The following is a 19,465-nucleotide window of genomic DNA, read 5'->3' on the forward strand; positions in this document are numbered from 1 at the left end:
GGTAATTTGTTATGGCAGCCCTAGGGAATTAATATACCTGAGTATAATGTATGATTTTCCTTTGTATCTTCTCAAACTTGCTCATAAGCATTTGTGAAAATACTACATTTGCAAGTCATTCATCTCAGCTTTTATTTTTTTAAGCCATTGTGACTAAAGAAGCTCTTGTTAAAAAAAAAGAAAGAAAAGGAAAGAAAAGAAAATCAAGGACCAAGCAATGTCCAAAGACATTAACTAGTTATGTTTCCCTTGATATGTGTCCTGGGAGGTGCTGTGCCTCTGGCGTGCAAGATTGCTTGGATCTGGGTGAGAGCAGAAGCCCTGCTTAGTGCAGATATCTATGTGAATGAGGCCCTGACTGCTAGAGGGAACCCCTTCCTCGTAGTGAGAGGGGCCTCCAGGAGAATCTGGATCCACTCTCTGTGGCTCAGAGTGAGGCAGAGAGACTCCAGTTTCTGGATGCCTCGCTGGCTCCTCGAAGGGCCTGTGAACAAGGCGGGCTTTCCCCAGTAGCCACATGAGGTACACTCAGGAATTTGGAGCCAAGGATGACCTTATGTCCAGGTAGAACGGACTTTGTCATCATTTGAGTGTATGCACTTAAGAGATTTCCCCAGCGGGCACAGCATCGACTCCCCCTCCCAGCTGTTTCTAGTGCATCAGCACCGTTGGCAGATCTGCTCAGAAACACACTAGTTTTCCAACGGCTCTTGATTTATCAAATAGAACTTATAATAGCTAACATATACTGAATGCCCCTCATGCCAAGAATTGTACTAAGCACCTTACACATATTTGATCATTAGATTCTCATGGCAACACTACAAAGTAGGTATTTAAAGCTCCCTTTTACAGAGGAGGAAACTTGAGCCTAGAGGTAAAATAACTCAAGCAAGGTCACACAAGGAGTCAGTCGTGCCTGCTCTCAAGCCCGGTCGGTCATTCTGCCTCCAAAGCCCACGCTGCTGGTCCAAGCTACGACTGCTGTTCAAAGGACCTTTCTGCCTCAGGAAGGTAGGGGCACTCACGCGGGCCTGAGTCGCAGGAGAGGAAGGGAAGACAAAGGGGAGAGCAGCTGCTGAAACCAGCTTCAAGATTTCTTCCACATCTGGTGCCCGCAGGGACACACAAGTGCTGTTTAAGCAGGGTCATTTAGAAGTTCCCGAGTAGCTGACTGCATTAGCTGAGCAAGCCCCCAGGCACATATAACCTTTCTTCCTGCCCTGAGAACACTTTACACACCCTCTGAGATTTCTGCCCTGGAACCAGGATATGACTCCACCTACTTCGCTTTGCTGAGCCTTTCCTAGGTGTCCTGGTCAACCAAGAGGATGCGGTTTTGCACTCCGGGGGCTAAATTCTCACTGGGGGGTACATGAGAGTCCATGTTGGCGAGAATATAAGGAGGCCAGATGCACCCTTCCAGAGCCTCCTGCTTCTGTGTGGTTCATTCTGATTTCAATGTCCTGTCCTTGTCAGGCTCTTTCCCTCTCGTAACTATCAGTGTGACGGGCATCACGTTATTATCCTATTATTAGTCACACACCGTGGGCAAATCACTATTTCAGTCGGTATTGATTATAAATTATTACAGCAACTGCTCTGCAATTCTATAGTAATGTTTATCCTCAGGTCCCTCAAAAATAGAAAAAACAAAAGCCCAGCAAGATTTCAGCCCAGAACCTGCCAGCACAGGGCTATTCCTTTGACATCTTGCTTCAGTGTCGTTTCCTGGCGTCGCAAGTTATTTAATGCTTACATGGTGATATCTGATCTTTCTTTCTATTGTCCCCCAATGGCCACCGGAGCGCTCTCATTCAAACACAAGCTCATGTGAAACCAAAGAGAAGGCAGTTACACTGCAGGGCACCACACAGCTGTGATTTTTAGTATTTGCCCAAATGGCTTCCTAGGGTAACAGCAATCACCAAAGCTCTCTGTTTTGAGTAAGCAAACTCCATTTTAATCACAGATGGCATTGAGCATTGTGGCCCTGTAAGCTATTCTAGAGTGGCATTGAAGCATCCCTTCTCAGCCTGGGCATCCCAGTATGGGAATGTGCACTCACCCGCATGGATTACTGGTGTTTTGTTGGCAAGGCCTAGGCAGTTGTTCCCAGGCTGGGCTGGGAATGCAGCCATGATGCCATTATAAAGCAGACCTCAGCTCTCAAGGCAGTAACATGTACTGCTTCCTGGAAAACTGGATTCCATAGCTGGATCTGGGTCTATTGCCTACTGCCACTCTGTCCTCAGTCTGGAGGGTAGCAGTTTGCTCCATCATGGGCATTACCAGGTATTTGGTGGTCCTTATTAAAAAAGCCTGTGCTTTGGGGTTTGAGAGGAGAGCAGGAATAGTCTATCCCTTTAAAAAAAAAAAAAACCTCAGACACCTGGCTCTGTAGCAATGTATCCATATCGATGCTAGAGTGTGCCTGGTTCCATCTCCACCCATACATCTCCTCTTGACTTCTTACAGCGGAGCAATTCACGAGAAAGGAAGAGACTGAGGAACCAACTCTCCCATACCAAGTTCCTGTGACATCTTGAGTGTCTACTGCCTGAAAGCGAAGACTTGTTAAGGGCGAAAAGGACAACCATGGGTGAAGGCAGCGGACCCCAGGTGAGTAGGGCAATGATTCTAAAGGCCAGCCCTGTCCACGCTATCTGGGGGGTGGGGGTGGGGATTGGCCCTCGGTTGCAGTAGCGGATGGAAGCCCAAGGGGACTGCCCTATGTGTGGTGCTCACTCAAGGGAGCACTTGGCTTGGTGAGTCATCCAGTGCCCCCAGCTCCTCCAGGGGCCGGATCATAAGTGGCATGCCTCACTGGGTGGTAAGATTCATGCCAACTGATGGAATCACCACCCAGAGTTGTTAAAAGACCAAGATGTCAAGCCGTTAGTGGCCACATTCCCACTGTCCAATCCAATTAAAATTAGCCTTTATTCTCATACATGGAAACTCAAGAGTGTCCACAGGCGCAGCTCTCATCATATGACTCAGACAAGCAGTGGTCTCTAAGGGTTCTCCAGGTGACCACAGACTGATTTCTCGGAGGGCAGTGAGACTGGCTCATCATTCTGCATCTTCAAAAGCTTTCGTACTCTACGATTATCCTCATGGACATGTACATCTGACTTGACATAGGTCACCTTAAAAGCAAAAACAAACGTTCCCTTGACCTACATTCCAGCCCAACCACGGCCCATCTCTCTGCTTCTCCTTAGAGCAAAACTCCTCAAACGTTACGGGTTATCACTGTCTCTAATTTTCTCACCCTCCTTTCTCTCCCAACCAGCTCTTCATTCCCACCTCTCTCAGAGGGGAACCGCTGACCTCCACCTACTTAATCCAGAGGCCAGTTCTCTGCTCCTTCTTACAAAACTTCCCACCAGCTATTGTCACGGTTGACCCCCTCCCTCCTTCTTAAAACTTTTTCTTCTCCAGGGTCCCAGGATACCATGTTTTCTTGGTTTCCATCCTACCTACCATATTGTTGCTTTTTTCCATTCTCTTCTGCCTGACATCTTAATGTTAGATTCCCCCAGCATTGAATCTTCAGAGTTTTCTCTTCTCTTCCCTTTGTTCCTCTCCTCTCCCATTCCCCCGCTCTCCTCTCCACTCTTTCTCCAGGTAATCTCTTTCAGTCTCATGCCATCTATATATTCATGACTTTCAACTCTATCTTTCCAATCCTCATCTTTCCCCTAAGGAAGCTGCCTCTATGACATCTCTGCTTGGATGTCTAATAGACACCTCAAATCAAATGTCTTCGCATCCCTCCAGAGTCTGTTTCTCCCCCAAGATTCTGTTGTGAGGCAAAGGACTCCTTCATCTACCCAGTTCTCAGATCCAAAAGCTAAGAATCGTTTATCTTTGACTCCTTTTTTTCAGTTATATCCCACGTTGATTGCCATAGTCCTATTTGCTCTAACTTCAGAATATATCCCAGAATCTAATTACATCTCACCACATCCACTGCTACAGCCCTCATCCAAGTCATTATCTCCTCCTAGACCGCAGCAAGAACTCCTCTCTCTGGGTGTCCACACTTCCCCTACTGTACTGCATTCTCTACCTAACAGGCAAAATAACTTCTTAAGAGTGTAAATCTGCATATCGCTCTCTTGCTTAAATCTTGCTAATGGTGTCTAATCATATTACAGAATAAAATTTAAGCCACTTGCCATATATGTAATCTGACCCCTGTCTACATGATCTGACCCCATCCTCCTTGCCTCCATTCTTGGCTTTTTCTCTAGGCTCATTACACTGGCCTTCATTCTAGACCTCAGGCAGCCCTGGCTTGTGCCTGTCTCAGGGTCTTTGCACTTGCTGTTCCTTCTGCCTGGAATGCTTTCCCCCCCAGACCGTGGCATAATTAACTCTGCATGGTTCAAGTCTCAGCTTTATTGTCACCTCCTAAGAGAGGATTTCCCCCACCTCAGTTTAAAGCAGCTCCCAAACCTCATCATCCCCTATCTCATTACACTCTTTTCCTGCATGTTGATGAACACTCTCGTCTTGAAATTGTCTTTTTATTTGTTTACGGTTATTTTTGTCTCCCCACGCTAGAGTATGTAACAGCCCTCTTGTCTGTCTCGTTCACCGCTATTTCCCTAACTTACACTAAAGCCTAGCTCATATCCTATGCTCAATAAATACTTGTGTGAGGAAATGCTCCCATTATGATAAATTCTCTACTGTGCTTCTGTTTCTGGTATGAAGCAACATGGCTTCTAAATCTGGCAGCACACAAGAATTACCTAGACATACTTTTCATAATTCATACTCTTGGGCCCCGTCCCAGGATCTACTGACGTGCTGTTGAAAGTGTCCTGACCTTTCCATTCACTCCGATGAAACGTCTTGAATTGGCAAAGACAAGAAGCAGGGGGTTAAGATTCAGGCTAATGGAATTTGGGTTAAGCGGTCCCGGGAGTCCTTTAGATTGCCGTTGGGTCTGGGGGTGGAGAGAGATGAGAAGTTGGACTCCGTGTCGTGGGGCCGTCTGACTGTTGAGAGCCAAAAGGTCTGGTTTGGGAGCTGAGTGATTCTGTGAATTCCCAGGGCACCTATTCGCTCAAGGAAAACTCTTTACCTCACTATGTCCTTCAGCATCATGATCTAGAACTCTGCTATTCAATACAGTAGCCATGATTTAAATTTGAATGAATTAAAATTAAGGTATTTGAATCAAATTTATTAAAATTAAAATAGGATAAAATGAAAAATTCCACTCTTCAGTCTCACTGGCCACATTTTAAGAACTCACTCACCACATGGGCGAGAGGCTACGGTATCTGACAGTGCATTCCTGTCAGTGTAGAAAGTTCCACTGGACAGTGCTGGTCTGGGAAGTGGGCTCCTGGGACATTTAGGGCATCCACCTGCTGTTGTGATTGCTTTAAATGCCAGCCCTGTCAGTCCTACATGGAACTAAGCTCTACCCTGGTTAAGCAATGGGTCTCGTGAGGCCTGGGAGTTTCAGTTGAGCAGGTGAGAAGCTGATGAAAACAACTTGCAAAAACATGTGCCAGCAGACTTGCCCACTCACAGAGGAGATGCACATTTTCACAGAAATACACTTTTGTTGCTTCCGAGGACATGGGGACAGCACATCTCTGGGACAGGGAGAGCACTTTCCTTAGCTTGTTCTCCTTGAACTCTGAGTCCAAGGTCATTCATGGGAATATCACTGGGATTTGTTAGGTAACTGTTTCTTAGGCTTACATGTTTTATCCCCAGTGAGAGGATCAGTCACTCTGAGGCAGGGGAAATGACTTACGCTCTTATCTCCTCCCTGGCATTTCACATAGAAATGACAAACATTAGCGCTTAGTCTAACTTGCACTATAATGAGCTCTGTACATGCCTCTTTTTGTTTGCTCATGAGGTTCTCAAGGGCAAGGATTATATCTTATTCCCTTCACTGCAGCAGCTGGTAGCTGCTAGATACTTTAAATCCAGTCTGACACCTTTGACTTTTAACTGAGGCATTTAGTCTATTTTATTTAAATGTAATCGCTGAAATGTTTTATCTAGATCTATTTTGTGTTTTGTAACTATCCTACTTGCTCTGTATCTCTTCTTTATTCTTTTTTTTGCCTCTTTTGGACTGATTTCTTTTCATTTCTCTTTAATAATTTGAAAGTTATAAAGCTAATTCTCTTCTCCTACAGCTTATCCTAGAATGTTAATAAGCAAGCATATCATATTCTAATGTAATTAATAAGTTTCCCTCCTTCTGTACATTATCAAAAAAATCTTACAATGCGTTAATCCTATTGCCCCTTCCAGTTTATATGCTATTGTTGCTGTGTATTTTATTTCCATCTTTCTTTTACCCACAGAAGTTTATTATCACTGTTTCATGCAATGTTTTTTTGGATTTACACCTACATTTGCCACGTTCTTGGCCTATTGTGCCATCTTTCATCTCAGTCTTTCTACCTGAGATTACTTCCCTCTGCCTAACACAAGCCCTTAGAATTTCCTTTTATCTCAGTTTATTTTTCCTTACCTTGAAATGTCTTTACTCCACTCATTTTTTGAAAGATGTCTTCACTGAACATATACTTTTGGGTTGGTGGTTATTTTCTCTCAGCATATTAAAAATATTCTTCCACTATCATCTAGCTTCTATGATGGCCCTTATGAAGTCAGTTGTAAATGTGTCATTCCTTTGCAAGTAACCTATCTACCTTATTTGCCTGATTTTTTTGATCCTCTCCGGCTTTAGTGTTCTGAGGTTTGATTATTCTGTGTCTGGGCGTGCATTTCTTTCTCTCTCTTTTTTCTTTTAAAAATCCTGCTTGGGTTCCTTGGGATGCCTGAATCTGAGGATTGGAGTCTTTCATCAGTTCCGATTATTTCTCTTTATCTCTCTGGACTGTGTGAAAAATAAACTGCTGGTCTGTCTTCCAGTTTTCTAATTCTTTCTTCAGCTATGCTAATCCTCTCTTAAACCAGCCACTGAGGCTTACAAAAAAGTTTCGTTATGATATTTTTCATTTCTAGTTCTAGTTGGATCTTTTCCCAAATCTGCTTGATAACTTTTATATTTTTCTGTTCCTCACTATTTATAGAACATGTAATGGGCTGAATTGTGTTCCCTCAAAATTCATATATTGCAATCCTAAATGCCAATACCTCAGAATGTGACTGTATTTGGAGATAGGGCTTTTAAAGAAGTAATTAAGGTTAAATGAGGTCATTGGGATGGGTCCTAATCCAATATGACTGGCGTCCTTACAGGAAGAGATTGAGACACAGACACACACAAAGGAAAGACCATGTGAGGACAAAGAGAGAAGATAGTCATCTACAAGCCAAGGAGAGACACCTCAGAAGAAATCAACTCAGCCAATACCTTGATCTTGATATTGGACTTAGCAGCCTCTATAACTGTGAGAAAATAAATCGCTAATGTTTAAGCCACACAGTCTGTGGTACATAGTTATGGCGGGACTAGCAAACTAACACAAACCTCTCTATTATTTTTTTTTCCTTTGAATCAATTTTAAAATACTTGTTTTATATTCCTTGGCTGATAATTCAATATCTGAAACTTTTTGAAAGCTGTGTCCCTTGTCTGTTTTTTCAGCTGTATTATGCTTATGGATCTTTGTGAATTTTGTGATCTGTGCTGATGAGCTCATATTTTCAGAGAGCTTTATCTATGGCAATTCTTTGAGGCAAATCTGAGAGGATTTGCTTTTCCAGGAGCCTAGGACTACTTCCAGCCCAGCAGCACTCTATACTAATTCTGTACTTCAGTTTTTTGGGACTACCCAGATAGTGTGGATTGAAGTTGGAAAATTATACAATAGCCTTGTGTTTATGAATAATCAAGGCAGAGATTTTGTTCCTTTACCCAAGTACTAAGGTTGGAGAAAGGCAGTTTGCCTTGATGTCTGGGTGGTCGTGGGGAGGGACAGCATATATCCAATTCATATCCACACTGAAAATATAACCTATTGGGGTCTCTTCACTGTGCGAAGATCTTCTACCAGATCCTGTGCTTTGTGAGGTCCCAAGCCTTTTTCTTTTTTTTTTTTCGGCTGCGCCGCCGAGCGGCTTGTAGGAGCTTAGTTTCCAGACCAGGGATCAAATCCGTGCCCCCTGAAGTGGAGGCTCTGAGTTCTAACCACTGGACCACCAGGGGATTCCTGGAGGCTTTTTCCTCATGTGGCCTGACCACTGGAGTTTGACAGACGCCCTCAGGATGAAAGTCAGCTTTAGGGTTCCAAAGATAGTTCTAGAAGGAGAGGTCATTTTTAGCCCAGAGCCTCTGTCGGTTCTCCAGAAGGGTTAGGCTGGCCTGTGATGCGAAACATTCAATGCTGCCATCACCTCCGTTCTGCTACTTTCCTGACCAGCTCAGTGAATCTTGCCTCTTATGAGAGCTGGGTCCAGAAGGAAAGCATCTTCTGGAAGCCAGCTCTAGATCGCCCAGGCTTTTGTGTCAAGTCCTTATCCATGCACGACTGTCCTGTGCTTCAGCCCTCCCCCCGCCACAATCACAGAGTACCTCAGAGACCCATGGATTCCCACCACCATCTCTCTGGTCACTTCTTCTCCATTTCCCACCCACTCCTTTGAAAAAATAAGTAGAAGAGTCATCTGTCTTGGAAGATATCTTGGTGCCACTGTCCTCTTTCAGAAAGGGCTAGCAAGAGAGGCTAAGTTCAAAGACACTACATCCCCCAAAACTGTATGGAGGCAGGGCATCTGCCACGAGCCCTCAAGGAGAGCCTGCCAACTCTTATTGCAGGAGGATTTTTTTTTTTTTTTTTTAATTTTAAAAGCCTGAGCCAGTGTATGGAGTGGGTATCTGGCTTGAAGCCATTTTGAAGCATCGTAACACAAGGCAGGTGGCTGAAAAGTGTCTACGCACTCACCTGGCACTGCCTTTGGTTTCCCCAAGAGGGGAGTTGGACTTGGTCTCCAAGCTCTCTCCGGAAGCTCAGGGCATCCAGCACGGGATGAGGGAGGCCAGCAACACAGAGCAAAAGTCTGCCTGAGAGACGCTCTACTCCGTCTGACAATTTTCCGGCTGTATGTAAAACCTCCAGTGTGATTTATGATTAGCTTCTTTTTTATGAAAAACATATTTTATTCCTTAAAAAGAAAGCATTTTATTAAATAGGTAGTGGGGTAATGTCTATAAACTTCCTCCACATCTTAATGCATTTGTTTTTCATCCTTACTGCTGGTCAGACCTCCATAACCACCTTTCACTCAGGGATCAAGAAAGGGCATTGCTATTACACTAGAGGAAATAATTTATGAATTTTTAAGTGTGTATGACTTATTAATTTGTTCCCTAAATACTAAAATACCATTTTTTTAATGATTAGGTTTTGAATCTCTTTCTTTGGGGTTGGTCTTGTCCAGGGGAGCCATAGGAACTGTGTGACCTGAGGACTGAGGGTCCCTCTTACTGGGTCTCACTGTGGACCAATTTGTGCAGGTTGAAGAAAAAAAAAGTTCTGACAATGGGCTTATTGACACACCTTCTGACCTTCCTCATTAGCTGTTGTTGCCAGGCTGCCCCCTACCCCAGTAGACAGCCTCGGGCAGTAACAAGAGGAGCTAAGCATGTTTTCAAATTCATAGTCAGGTCTGCAAAGAGCTGGGAGTTTGGGCTTTCTCCTTGGACAAGGGCAGGACTCAGCCCTCTCACGTCGTTACCAGCTGGGCCTCGTGTTTTCAGCAGGATAAATCAGGCCAATAAACTCTGCTGCTTGATGGAAGGTAAAAGGCATAAAGGTGAATATTATTTAGGAGACGAAAGATCAGTTAATGCTTGGGAAATGCTTAAGTCAAGAGAATTCTTTTTCTATTCCTGAAGGTGGTCACTTGGAAATTAAGCTTAAGTTGACTATGAGTCCCATAGGTCTAAAAAACGTTTCAAGTATTGGTCAACAAAATTACTGACATATTTGACAAAAGATGGTGGAATAAAATGCTATCTGTCTCTTTCTCTTTCTGGAACATACAGAAAATAATATCTATAATCCCCAAACCATTCTGAAGAATATTTGGCACTAATTGAACTAGAGTAGCAGGGGCAAGGGGTGCCAGCAACCAGACCGGTGCCTGACATGCGACAAACGTTGATTGAGTGTATAATGAAGCATCCCCTCTTTAGATCTAAAGCAGGATGCTAACATCTCTGAAAGTAAGTGAAAGAATTCTATAAAACCCAACCTGGGGTGCTATACTTGGTACAATTAAGTTTAAATTCCTGGAGAGGACACAGGAGAAAGAAGGGCCGTTTCTGTAGTGGGATTCTAAAGTTTGTCGTTTCAGAATGGCGGGGGATGTGTGTATGGCACAGGATGGAGTCCTAGAATCAGCCCTCTGTGTGTTCTAAGACCCCCGCTCCCCCAGCCTTTCTCACTGCAAAAGAGAGGAAAGCCCCAAACTTAAAGTAGGTAGATATTCAGAGCAGAGAGCCCAGCCCATTTAAGCAGAAAACCTAGATAATAATAATTATGAATAAATTTAAAAGCTGTGCTTCATAACCTAAGAATATGATTAAAGCAATGCTCAGAGGAAAATTGTTAGGTTTAAGCACTTAACATTAATAAATAAAAAATAATCAAAATAATGCATTGATTATTCAACTCAAGAAGTCTGAAAAAGAACCCAAGCTAATTACAGAAAGCAAAAGGAAGACATAACGTTGAGAGTTGAAATGAATAAATTAAAAAAAATAGATATTTGGCAGAAAAAAAAATGAGTCCAAAGTCTAATGCTTTTAAATGAAAGAGATAAGCCATTAATATCCCACCCACCCCAAAATTGAGGGACAAAATACAAGTCCATAAAATTAGAAAGGAGAATGGGGAAATAACACAAAGATGGATGAAATTTTGAAAAAACTTTATGCTTAATTCTAAGCAAACATATGGGAAAACCTAAGGAATTACCATGTATGATGTTGGGAAGTTGTCTAGATGGCAGACCCAGATAATTTCACAAATGAATTATTTTAAATCTTTAAGAAATAGGTCACTCTAACACTTTAAGAACCTTTCTAGAGTAAGGAAAATAAATGCTTCCAACGTCGTCTTATACAGCCAGCATAACGCTGATGCCAAAATTTGACACCGATGGTTTATCATGCACACACAGAACTCACAAACAGAAGACCAGTTTTGCTAATAAATCTAATGCAAAAATCTTAAATAAAATATTGATACATTAGTTAGGATTTTCTTTTTTGCAACTGACACACTTTCTAATAGCTCCTTGACCAGAGAGGAAAATATAGCTCTATTAGAAAAGAAAAGAATTTAAATATTTCAATGCTACAGAAGGGCACTGTGGGAAAACTGACTTTTGATCATGACCTTTGACTCCAGGGTCGGTGTTAGAAACAACAGAGGAAAGAACATTAAATCAGAATCGAGAGGTGGCCTGCAGGTCGAGGTTGCTCACGAACACAGACTTTCACCCTGCTTTCTCCAGTCAGAAGTTTCTTTTGATTTTGCTACGCTTAATGGCGGTGGCATGGGCGCTTAGGGTTGTGGATGTCAGCAAGGCCACGTTCAGTTCCAGCGCGAAGATCATGAAGCCCAACGGCGAGAAGCTGGACGAGTATGAGTTGGGCATCTCCCAGGCCCTCCTGCAGCTGGAGATGAACCCAGACCTCAAGGCCCAGCTGCGGGAGCTGAACTTCACGGCCGCCAAGGAAATTGCATTTGGTGGCGGTCGGAGAGCTATCATAATCTTTGTTCCCGTTCCGCAACTGAGATCTTTCCAGAAACTCCAGGTCCAGCTAGTGCGTGAGTTGGAGAAGAAGTTCAGCAGGAAGCACGTTGTCTTTATCTCTCAGAGGAGAATTCTGCCTAAGCCAACTCGAAAAAGCCATACAAACAATAAGCAAAAGCGTCCCAGGAGCCGCATTCTGACTGCCGTGCACGACGCCATCCTGGAGGACTTGGTTTTCCCTAGTGAGATTGTGGGCAAGAGAGCGGATGGCAGCCGACTCATAACGGTTCATTTGGATAAAGCACAGCAGAACGATGTGGAACACGAGGTTGAAACATTTTCTGGTGTCTGTAAGAAGCTCACCGGCAAGGACGTTAATTTTGAATTCCTAGAGTTTCAGTTGTAAACAAAAATGACTAAATAAAATATTATTCACAATAAAAAAAAAAAAGAGGAAGTTTCTTTTGAAGAAAGTGGATGTTCTGGGCTTCCCTGGTGGTGCAGTGGTTAATAATCCGCCTGCCAATGCAGGGCACATGGGTTCGAGCCCTGGTCCAGGAAGATCCCACGTGCCACGGAGCAAGTAAGCCCGGGTGCCACAACTACTGAGCCTGCGCTCTAGAGCCTGCGAGCCACAACTACTGAGCCTGCATGCCTAGAGCCCGTGCTCTGCAACAAGAGAAGCCACCGTAGTGAGAAGCCAGTGCACCGCAACGGAGAGTAGCCCCCGCTCACCGCAACTAGAGAAAGCCCGCGCGCAGCAACAAAGACCCAACCCAGCCAAAAATAAATAAATAAAATAAATTAATTTTTTTAAAAAAGTGAATGTTCTGTTTAGGTAAGTTCTTCGGAAAGGAGGATGTGAGCCTGTGACTACCGTTCCTTTTCCTGTTCAGTGAGACGGGCAGCCTGGTGGGTGAGAGAAACGGGGTGAGGAGAGGGAGGGAGATGGGGCCATTCTTCGGAAGAATAAAAATGGAGTTTGTAGAGGGGAGGTAAAGGCGACAGCAAAGAGACGGGCTGTGACATCCTTGGAGTGGCGTCGACGAGCAACACCAGCCATAAAGAAAGGCCGCGGTGGCTGGTCGTTGCTGGCAAGACCCTCACTAGTAAGAGGTTAGGGCTGAAGTCCTTTAGCCGGCTCCGTGGAAGCTTAGCCGACTGCGCTCTGTTTAATCCTCTCAGGCAAACAAGCCCTTCTCACCAGGCCTTGGACGGCAGCTCATGCCAATTCTGGCCTGAAGTGCCGGCCAGCTTTGGAAATGAGACCATTCTTCTGCGAGCCCTGGGGGGAAGTACATGAGTTGGTTTCTGAAGTGTGGAAAGCCACTCTGCTAATGGCACAAGGCTTCAGGATAATGCAGCCAAGCACTGAGTGGTAATAACAATCTCCAAGGTAAGTGTTCAGTGTGGAGCCAGGAAAGAACAAGGCTGCAACCCAACCTTGGCTCTGACTCTCCCAGGCTGGCCAGGCCCCTGAGGGGACATGGGGAGAAGTGGTTGTAGCACAGGACCTGTGGGATCGGAGATTGAAACTGGCCTTTTGAAAACTAAAACTAGAGCTACCATATGATCCAGCAATCCCATTCCTGGGCATAAGTCGGGAGAAAACCACAATTCGAAAAGATACATGCACCCCAATGTTCATTGCAGCACTATTTACAAGAGCCAGGACATGGAAGAAACCTAAATGTCCATCAACAGAGGAATGGATAAAGAAGATGTGATACATATAAACAATGGAATATTACTCAGCCATAAAAAAGGACAAAATAATGCCCTTTGCAGCACCATGGATGGACCTAGAGATTGTCATACTGAGTGAAGTAAGTCAGACAGAGAAAGACAAATATCATATGATATCACATGTGGAATCTAAAAAAAGGCAACAAATGAATTTATCTACAAAACAGAAGTAGAGTTTCAGATATAGAAAATAAACTTATGGTTACCGGGGGTGGGGGGGGGGCGGGTAAGAGAGGGGGAATAAATTGGAAGATTGGGATTGACATATACACACTACTGTATATAAAATAGATAACTAATAAGGATCTACTGTATAGCACAGGGAACTCTACTCAATACTCTGTATTGGCCTATATGGGAAAAGAATCTAAAACAAGAGTGGATATATCTATATGTATAACAGTTTCACTTTGCTGTACACCTGAAACTAACACAAAATATTGTGTGTTACACAACATTTAAAAAAAAAAAAAAAGAAAGAAAGAAACTGGCCTTTTGAGAGAACAGCACCAGAAGCTAGAAACCCCCAGAAACACGTGAAACATTTTCCCAGAGGGATGCCCATCTCAGCACCCCGAGCCACAGCAAGCTGCTGCTGATTGTTAAATTCCAAGAATGGGTAGAAAGTGAGTCTTGCTCTGAGACAAGACTTTCAGTTGATAGAGTACTACATATGAAGATCTTCCTCTAAGTAATTTCTTTCCTAACTGGCTAGAAAAAGAAGGGACAAAGGTTAGTTTTTAATCGGGTTAAGATCTCAAAGTCTGGATCAGTCTATTTTGTATAAGTATGTGTTTATCATCTAAAGTATTTAAGCGTCTTTGTTTTGGATTGCCACCAGGAAAGGTATAAAGCAGTGCTCCCCCAAATAAATATAATGCCTCAAATGGAGTTTTAAATTTATGAGTAACCACATTAAGGAGTTAGAGGATGTGAACTTTGGGTGATAACAACATGTCATTGTAGGTTCATCAATTGTAATAAATGTTTTGTCCAGCTGCGGGGTGTTGACAGTGGGGAAGCTTTGGGTGTGGGATGGAGAGGGTAGATGGGAACTCTCTCTACTTTCTGCTCAGCTTTGCTGTGACGCTAAATCTGCTCTAAAAAATAAAGTCTATTTTTTTTTTAATAAGAGGAAATAGAAGAAATTAATTTTAATATATTTTATGTAACCAAATTATTATCACTTCAACAGATGATTAAAAACATAATAATGAGCTCATTTACCTTCTATTTTCATGTTAAGCCTTGGAATTCAGCTCATCTCAATTCAGAGTAGCCACTTGGAAGTGCTCAGTAGTCACATGGGGGCTGGTGGCTACCGTATTAGACGATGAACGTAAAGGGTTATATCACATGGTCCCTGGGAGCTTATAAACATGCACCCTTATCCTGTGTTCAGTGCAGTGCAGCAGGGGAGCATGGAGAGATTTACCTGTTCAGACCCCACTGGAAAGAGATGGGAACTTCGCTAGAGTTTGGTGCCAGCTACTAGTACTAGGTGGGTTTTACAAAGCTCTTGCTTCCTTTCAGGTTCTGGTTAACTGACAACTTGGCTACCCAACCAGACCATTCAGAACTAATCCCTGATGGCTCACAAAACAGATCCCACAGGACCAATTGGGCCAACCCAAATTCACATAGCTCCTCTTAGAGTATTTGCAAGGTCTCCATTCAGCCCAGATTTAGGGGGATGACACAAGGTAAGGGCAGAATGAAACTGACCCTCTGGATGATCCCTGTAGATTTCCTTAGCTTAAGGATTCGTGTGAATGCTTAGCCAGGACCAAGGCCAGTAGCAGGACTGGTTCAGACACACCACTCTTGCCACTCCTGGAGGGAGGTTTGGCCTAAACATCCACAGTTTAGGGGTGCAGTTCTTAAAGCGCCTCCGCCCTTCACATGCAGCTAGCGCCTCACCCCGCCACCGCCTTCCCGGAGGTAGCTGCAGCCGGCACACCTCAGCCTGCACTGGCTCGGATGCCTGCTCTGTATATTCATCTAGCCCTGGCCTCCCACTCATCCTCCAGACCTCTGATCCCCAGGCTCTAATCCCTGGCTTAAAATCCACATCTAGATCCCTTCAGAGATTCCTGTCTGGTTCTCTGACCTTTAACTTCTTGCTCAACTCTGCTTTCCTGATCCTGCAGTCTCTTAAGTGTGGGCAGAAGTTCTTCTCTGCCACAGGGACCCGGGGGAGCCCTCACCAGCCAGGCTGGCCCAAGCTTTCCCTGCCTCCCCTCCCCACTCATTGGCATTAGAGAGCCATTTGGGTGCAGTGAAGTCCAAGGCTAACCCCTGCCGCCAAAGTCCCGGGAAGCCCCTGATAGAAGGGCCAAGGGTGGGTCTCACAGGCCGGCCCTCGTCAAGTCCTCTCCGCTCCCACCATCTGCCCCACCTCCGTGTCGGAGCTACTGTGCTCATTTCAGAATGCTCAACTTCTACATCGGCAAAGTCTCAAAATTCAGCGCCTAGAACGCATTGATGTTAACTTCCATTCTTTCTTTCTTTCAGTATTGACACTGCACAAACCCATGCAACACAAGAATTTTTCTCTCTATGGGAGCTGAATACTACATCAGATCGCTATGTGATGACTTCTTTTGCAACTTTGGGTCTCTTTGGAGGTGAGGGCTTGAGAGAGACTCGATACATGCACAGGCATGAATGGGATTGTTCAGATAAACCTGTACTTTCCATAATTTCTATGAAGATTTCCAGAGCATACACTTCAGGGGAGGGTAAGGAGTTCTACTATTACCTGCATTCCCTAAAAATCCACTGGTTTTGGTCTCCGTTTTTGCTCAGCCCCAAGTAAAGAAATATTTAAAAATAGAAACCCTGAGACATTTCCGTTGTTCTGAACCAAATGATCACCGACGCTGAAATGTCGCAGCTTTCCACTAGGGGGAGACTCTAACGCAGTCCGGGCGCCAGGAGGAGCGGTCACGGAAGGTACTGAACTGGTGGCGCAGTGGTTAAGAGTCCGCCTGCCAATTCAGGGTATACGGGTTCGAGCCCCGGTCCGGGAGGATCCCACATGCCACGGAGCAACTAAGCTTGGGCGCCACAACAACTGAAGCCCGTGTGCCTAGAGCCTGTGCTCTGCAACAAGAGAAGCCACCGCGTTGAGAAGCCCATGCACCGCTCGAAGAGTAGCCCCCGCTCGCCACAACTAGAGAAAGCCTGTGAGCAGCAACAAAGACCCCGCGCAGCCAAAAATAATAAATAAATTTATTTAAAAAAAAAAAGAAAAGAAATGGGATTATTGGGTGTGTGTCTTCTAACTGGAAACACAACTCTTTTCTGTATATTGGTTTTGATATGAGTTTGTGGTTAGATTTAATTTGGCTGCTGTCAGAGTGGATGTCCAGCCCCTATTTTTTTGTAATTTAAAAAGGTTAAACACTTTCTCTGCAGCCCAGGGCTTTTTTCCCCCCTCACTCTCTATTACCAAATAATACATATAATTGTCCCTTCTCGCTGGCTGAGCTGGGTACACACATAGTCAAATGAGTGGGTGGGCCCGTTCCTCTTAGTGTCGGCCAACTCAGTGTCAACCTCACAAGAGCCCAGTGTCCGCCAGGCCTCTCTGGAAACTGTGACCTTCTCATTCAGTCTGACCAGCCGTGTACTGCGAAGCCTACTCAATGCCAAGTCTACTCGGTACATTTATCACTTTGCCTGTATTAAAAATGCTTAAGAAGAAATGGGGTCGTCCTTGCATTTTGAATTTTTTTCTTTTCTTTTTACTTACTGTTTGAAAACCAGTGAGTAAAATGTATTTGCTTCTAGGGCAGTGACGTGGAGATGCTCTATTCCGACGGTAGGAGGTGCTGGGGTGGTGGGAAGAGCATCACTCTGGAGCCAGAAGATGTGTTTGAATCCCTGCAAAGCCTTTCTTAGTGGTCCAAGGTTCTCGGTCTAACATAACCTCTCAGGCTTCAATTTCCATCAGTTAAATAAGGATAATAATGCTCACATCCTAGGATGTTTAGGAGGATGGAGAAAGATATGCAGGTGAAAAGACACAGCACAGCAGCCAGCACATAGTAGGTGCTCAGCCCATTACTTCTCCCCTTTGGTCATGAAGTCTCTTTGCTATCTCATCAGTTTTAAAGACTATCACTCTCTAATGTCATTTTCCCTCATAGTACTGAATGGCCTGTTGTCTCGATCCATGTGAGAGAAGGATGGTCATGTGTGGAGAGATGGGGAGTGGGCAAATCAGAAAGAGAAAGCCATTTGTTAGGAACAGAGAACAGGATGCTTTTGTAATCGAAATGGATTAAAACTTCTTCCCAAACCAGGTGGCCAACGGCCCGCTGCCTCTGCCAGAGCCCCAGGTGCATTTCTGCCCGTCTCTTGCTCGCCTAGGTGTGCTCCAGAACCTAGTGCCACCCCACCAGGAGGGCCTTCATCCTCTCTTGATTTAGGATCTTCAGCTTCATCCCAAAATGACAGATGTCACAGTGCTTTGGTAGATGGTATTAAATTGAGGCTCTACTTCCATAGAACTAAATTTTAATCTTACACATTTCTTTGGAAACTCCCGAGATTTGATAACTGACTCAGTGAGCATCTACATCCAACATTTCTCCACCCTCGGGGGCCTGGTTTACTGGTACCTGGCTGCAAAATCCCAACAACAAAAGAGCTTTAAGTTCAAGATTTATTTCCCCCTGCCTTCTTGGCTTCCCAGTTGGTACAGGACATGCATTCCAATGGAAACACAATGCCAAGCGTGGTTAGGCTGCCTATGGCTTTATTGCCTCGGTTCAGCTACGTTTTGGATAAAGTAGGCTTTTGCGGGCTGGCCTGGGGACTGTGCCATTATGTATCATTTTCTGGCTATGGGAGGTGAGGCCCAAATTCTAAATGACTGGCTTACCAACTTACTTTCAGAATTTACATTGGGAAAAGCCAGTTCTTTTGTGAATGGCTGGAACTGGAAGCATGATTCAGATTAAACAAGGGAATTTCTAAATGACAAGAGGGCCCACAAGAGATCTGTTTGCAAGAGGGGCTGACGTGCCTTAGGAAGACAAGCAGGGCACACTTAGGTTCTTAGAGCAAGAGTCAAGGTCAGAGAGCCTGGTGACTCTGAGTAGAGAGCACTGTCCTTCAGGCCAGCCCATGGACCATTGCCCATGTCTCAGAGCAAAGAGAGGCAAAAACAGAGAGCCTATAATCGTTTCAAAATAAAAAGTTTTTTTTAAAAAAGTATTTAGAATATCCAAGGAAGGGTTTTCACCATGAGACCCTGTGTTCCTGCGGCATTGGGTAGGATTAGTGTTCTATAGCACACACGCTGGGAGATGCACATCAAAGAAACTGGATTCTGGACCAACTATCTTTTTCCCCATTGCCCTGACATCCCAGTCCCAGACCTGACCTGCCCGGCTTTGCCTCCATCTGTGGCCAAGCTTGCCCTGAAGTCATATCTCACAGAGTTGGTTGTATTTGAGAAGGTTTTCTAGAAAAGTTATGTCTTGGTTTATTTCAATTTTTGCTTTTCTTAGCCTGTCCTGTCAAACTTCTGTCAGTCTGTGACAAGTGCCATGCCTCATCCACAGCACTTAATGGGATGTGACACAGGTGGCAGGTCAGGATAATGATAACCAAGAGTCTGGAGGAAACAGATTCATTGTTGTAACAATAACTGAATACTCTCAAAAGGTATCATGACATGAACAGAATAGATCTGGAAGAAAGAAGTAATTGTTTCTGGTGCAGCTGACCTGCAGTGTGTGCACACTTGGGTTGATATTTGTATCTCTACTGACGCACAGCCTAGATCAATGGTTCTTAAATTTCAGGAGCCATAAGAATCACCAGAGGAAGCCCTGTTAATGCTGAGTTACATTAGCATCTAGGGGAAGGGCCTCACCAGGTGATACTGAGGCAGGAGATTCTAGGAGCACACTTTCTACTATGATATCACTTAAAAAAAAATCATGTTAGTTGAGAGTCTTGTTACTTGCAATTCATATTA

At 44.3% G+C, this 19,465-nt stretch overlaps 1 protein-coding gene and 1 long non-coding RNA gene across 2 annotated transcripts in view; both read left to right on the plus strand.

The window, feature by feature from the left end:
- Positions 1-7,478, plus strand: part of LOC137756113 (uncharacterized) — a 29,514-nt gene extending 22,036 nt beyond the window's left edge. The window contains exons 2-3 of the long non-coding RNA XR_011072174.1: positions 2,479-2,622; positions 7,258-7,478. This is a non-coding gene — a long non-coding RNA (uncharacterized lncRNA). The remainder of the gene's footprint in view (positions 1-2,478; positions 2,623-7,257) is intronic.
- A 4,034-nt stretch (positions 7,479-11,512) lies between these two features.
- On the plus strand, positions 11,513-12,130 carry LOC137755868 (small ribosomal subunit protein eS7-like). Its single transcript, XM_068531990.1, has one exon. It carries the CDS (start codon positions 11,513-11,515, stop codon positions 12,128-12,130), a length of 618 nt encoding a protein of 205 aa, XP_068388091.1.
- The last annotated feature ends 7,335 nt before the right edge of the window (positions 12,131-19,465 follow it).

Source organism: Eschrichtius robustus, chromosome 21 (assembly GCF_028021215.1).
Source record: "Eschrichtius robustus isolate mEscRob2 chromosome 21, mEscRob2.pri, whole genome shotgun sequence".
Taxonomy (NCBI): Eukaryota; Metazoa; Chordata; class Mammalia; order Artiodactyla; family Eschrichtiidae; genus Eschrichtius; species Eschrichtius robustus.

Coding starts and splice junctions, on each gene's coding strand:
- LOC137755868 (XM_068531990.1), top strand. CDS start 11,513: ATGGCGGTGGCATGGGCGCTTAGGGTTGTGGATGTCAGCAAGGCCACG.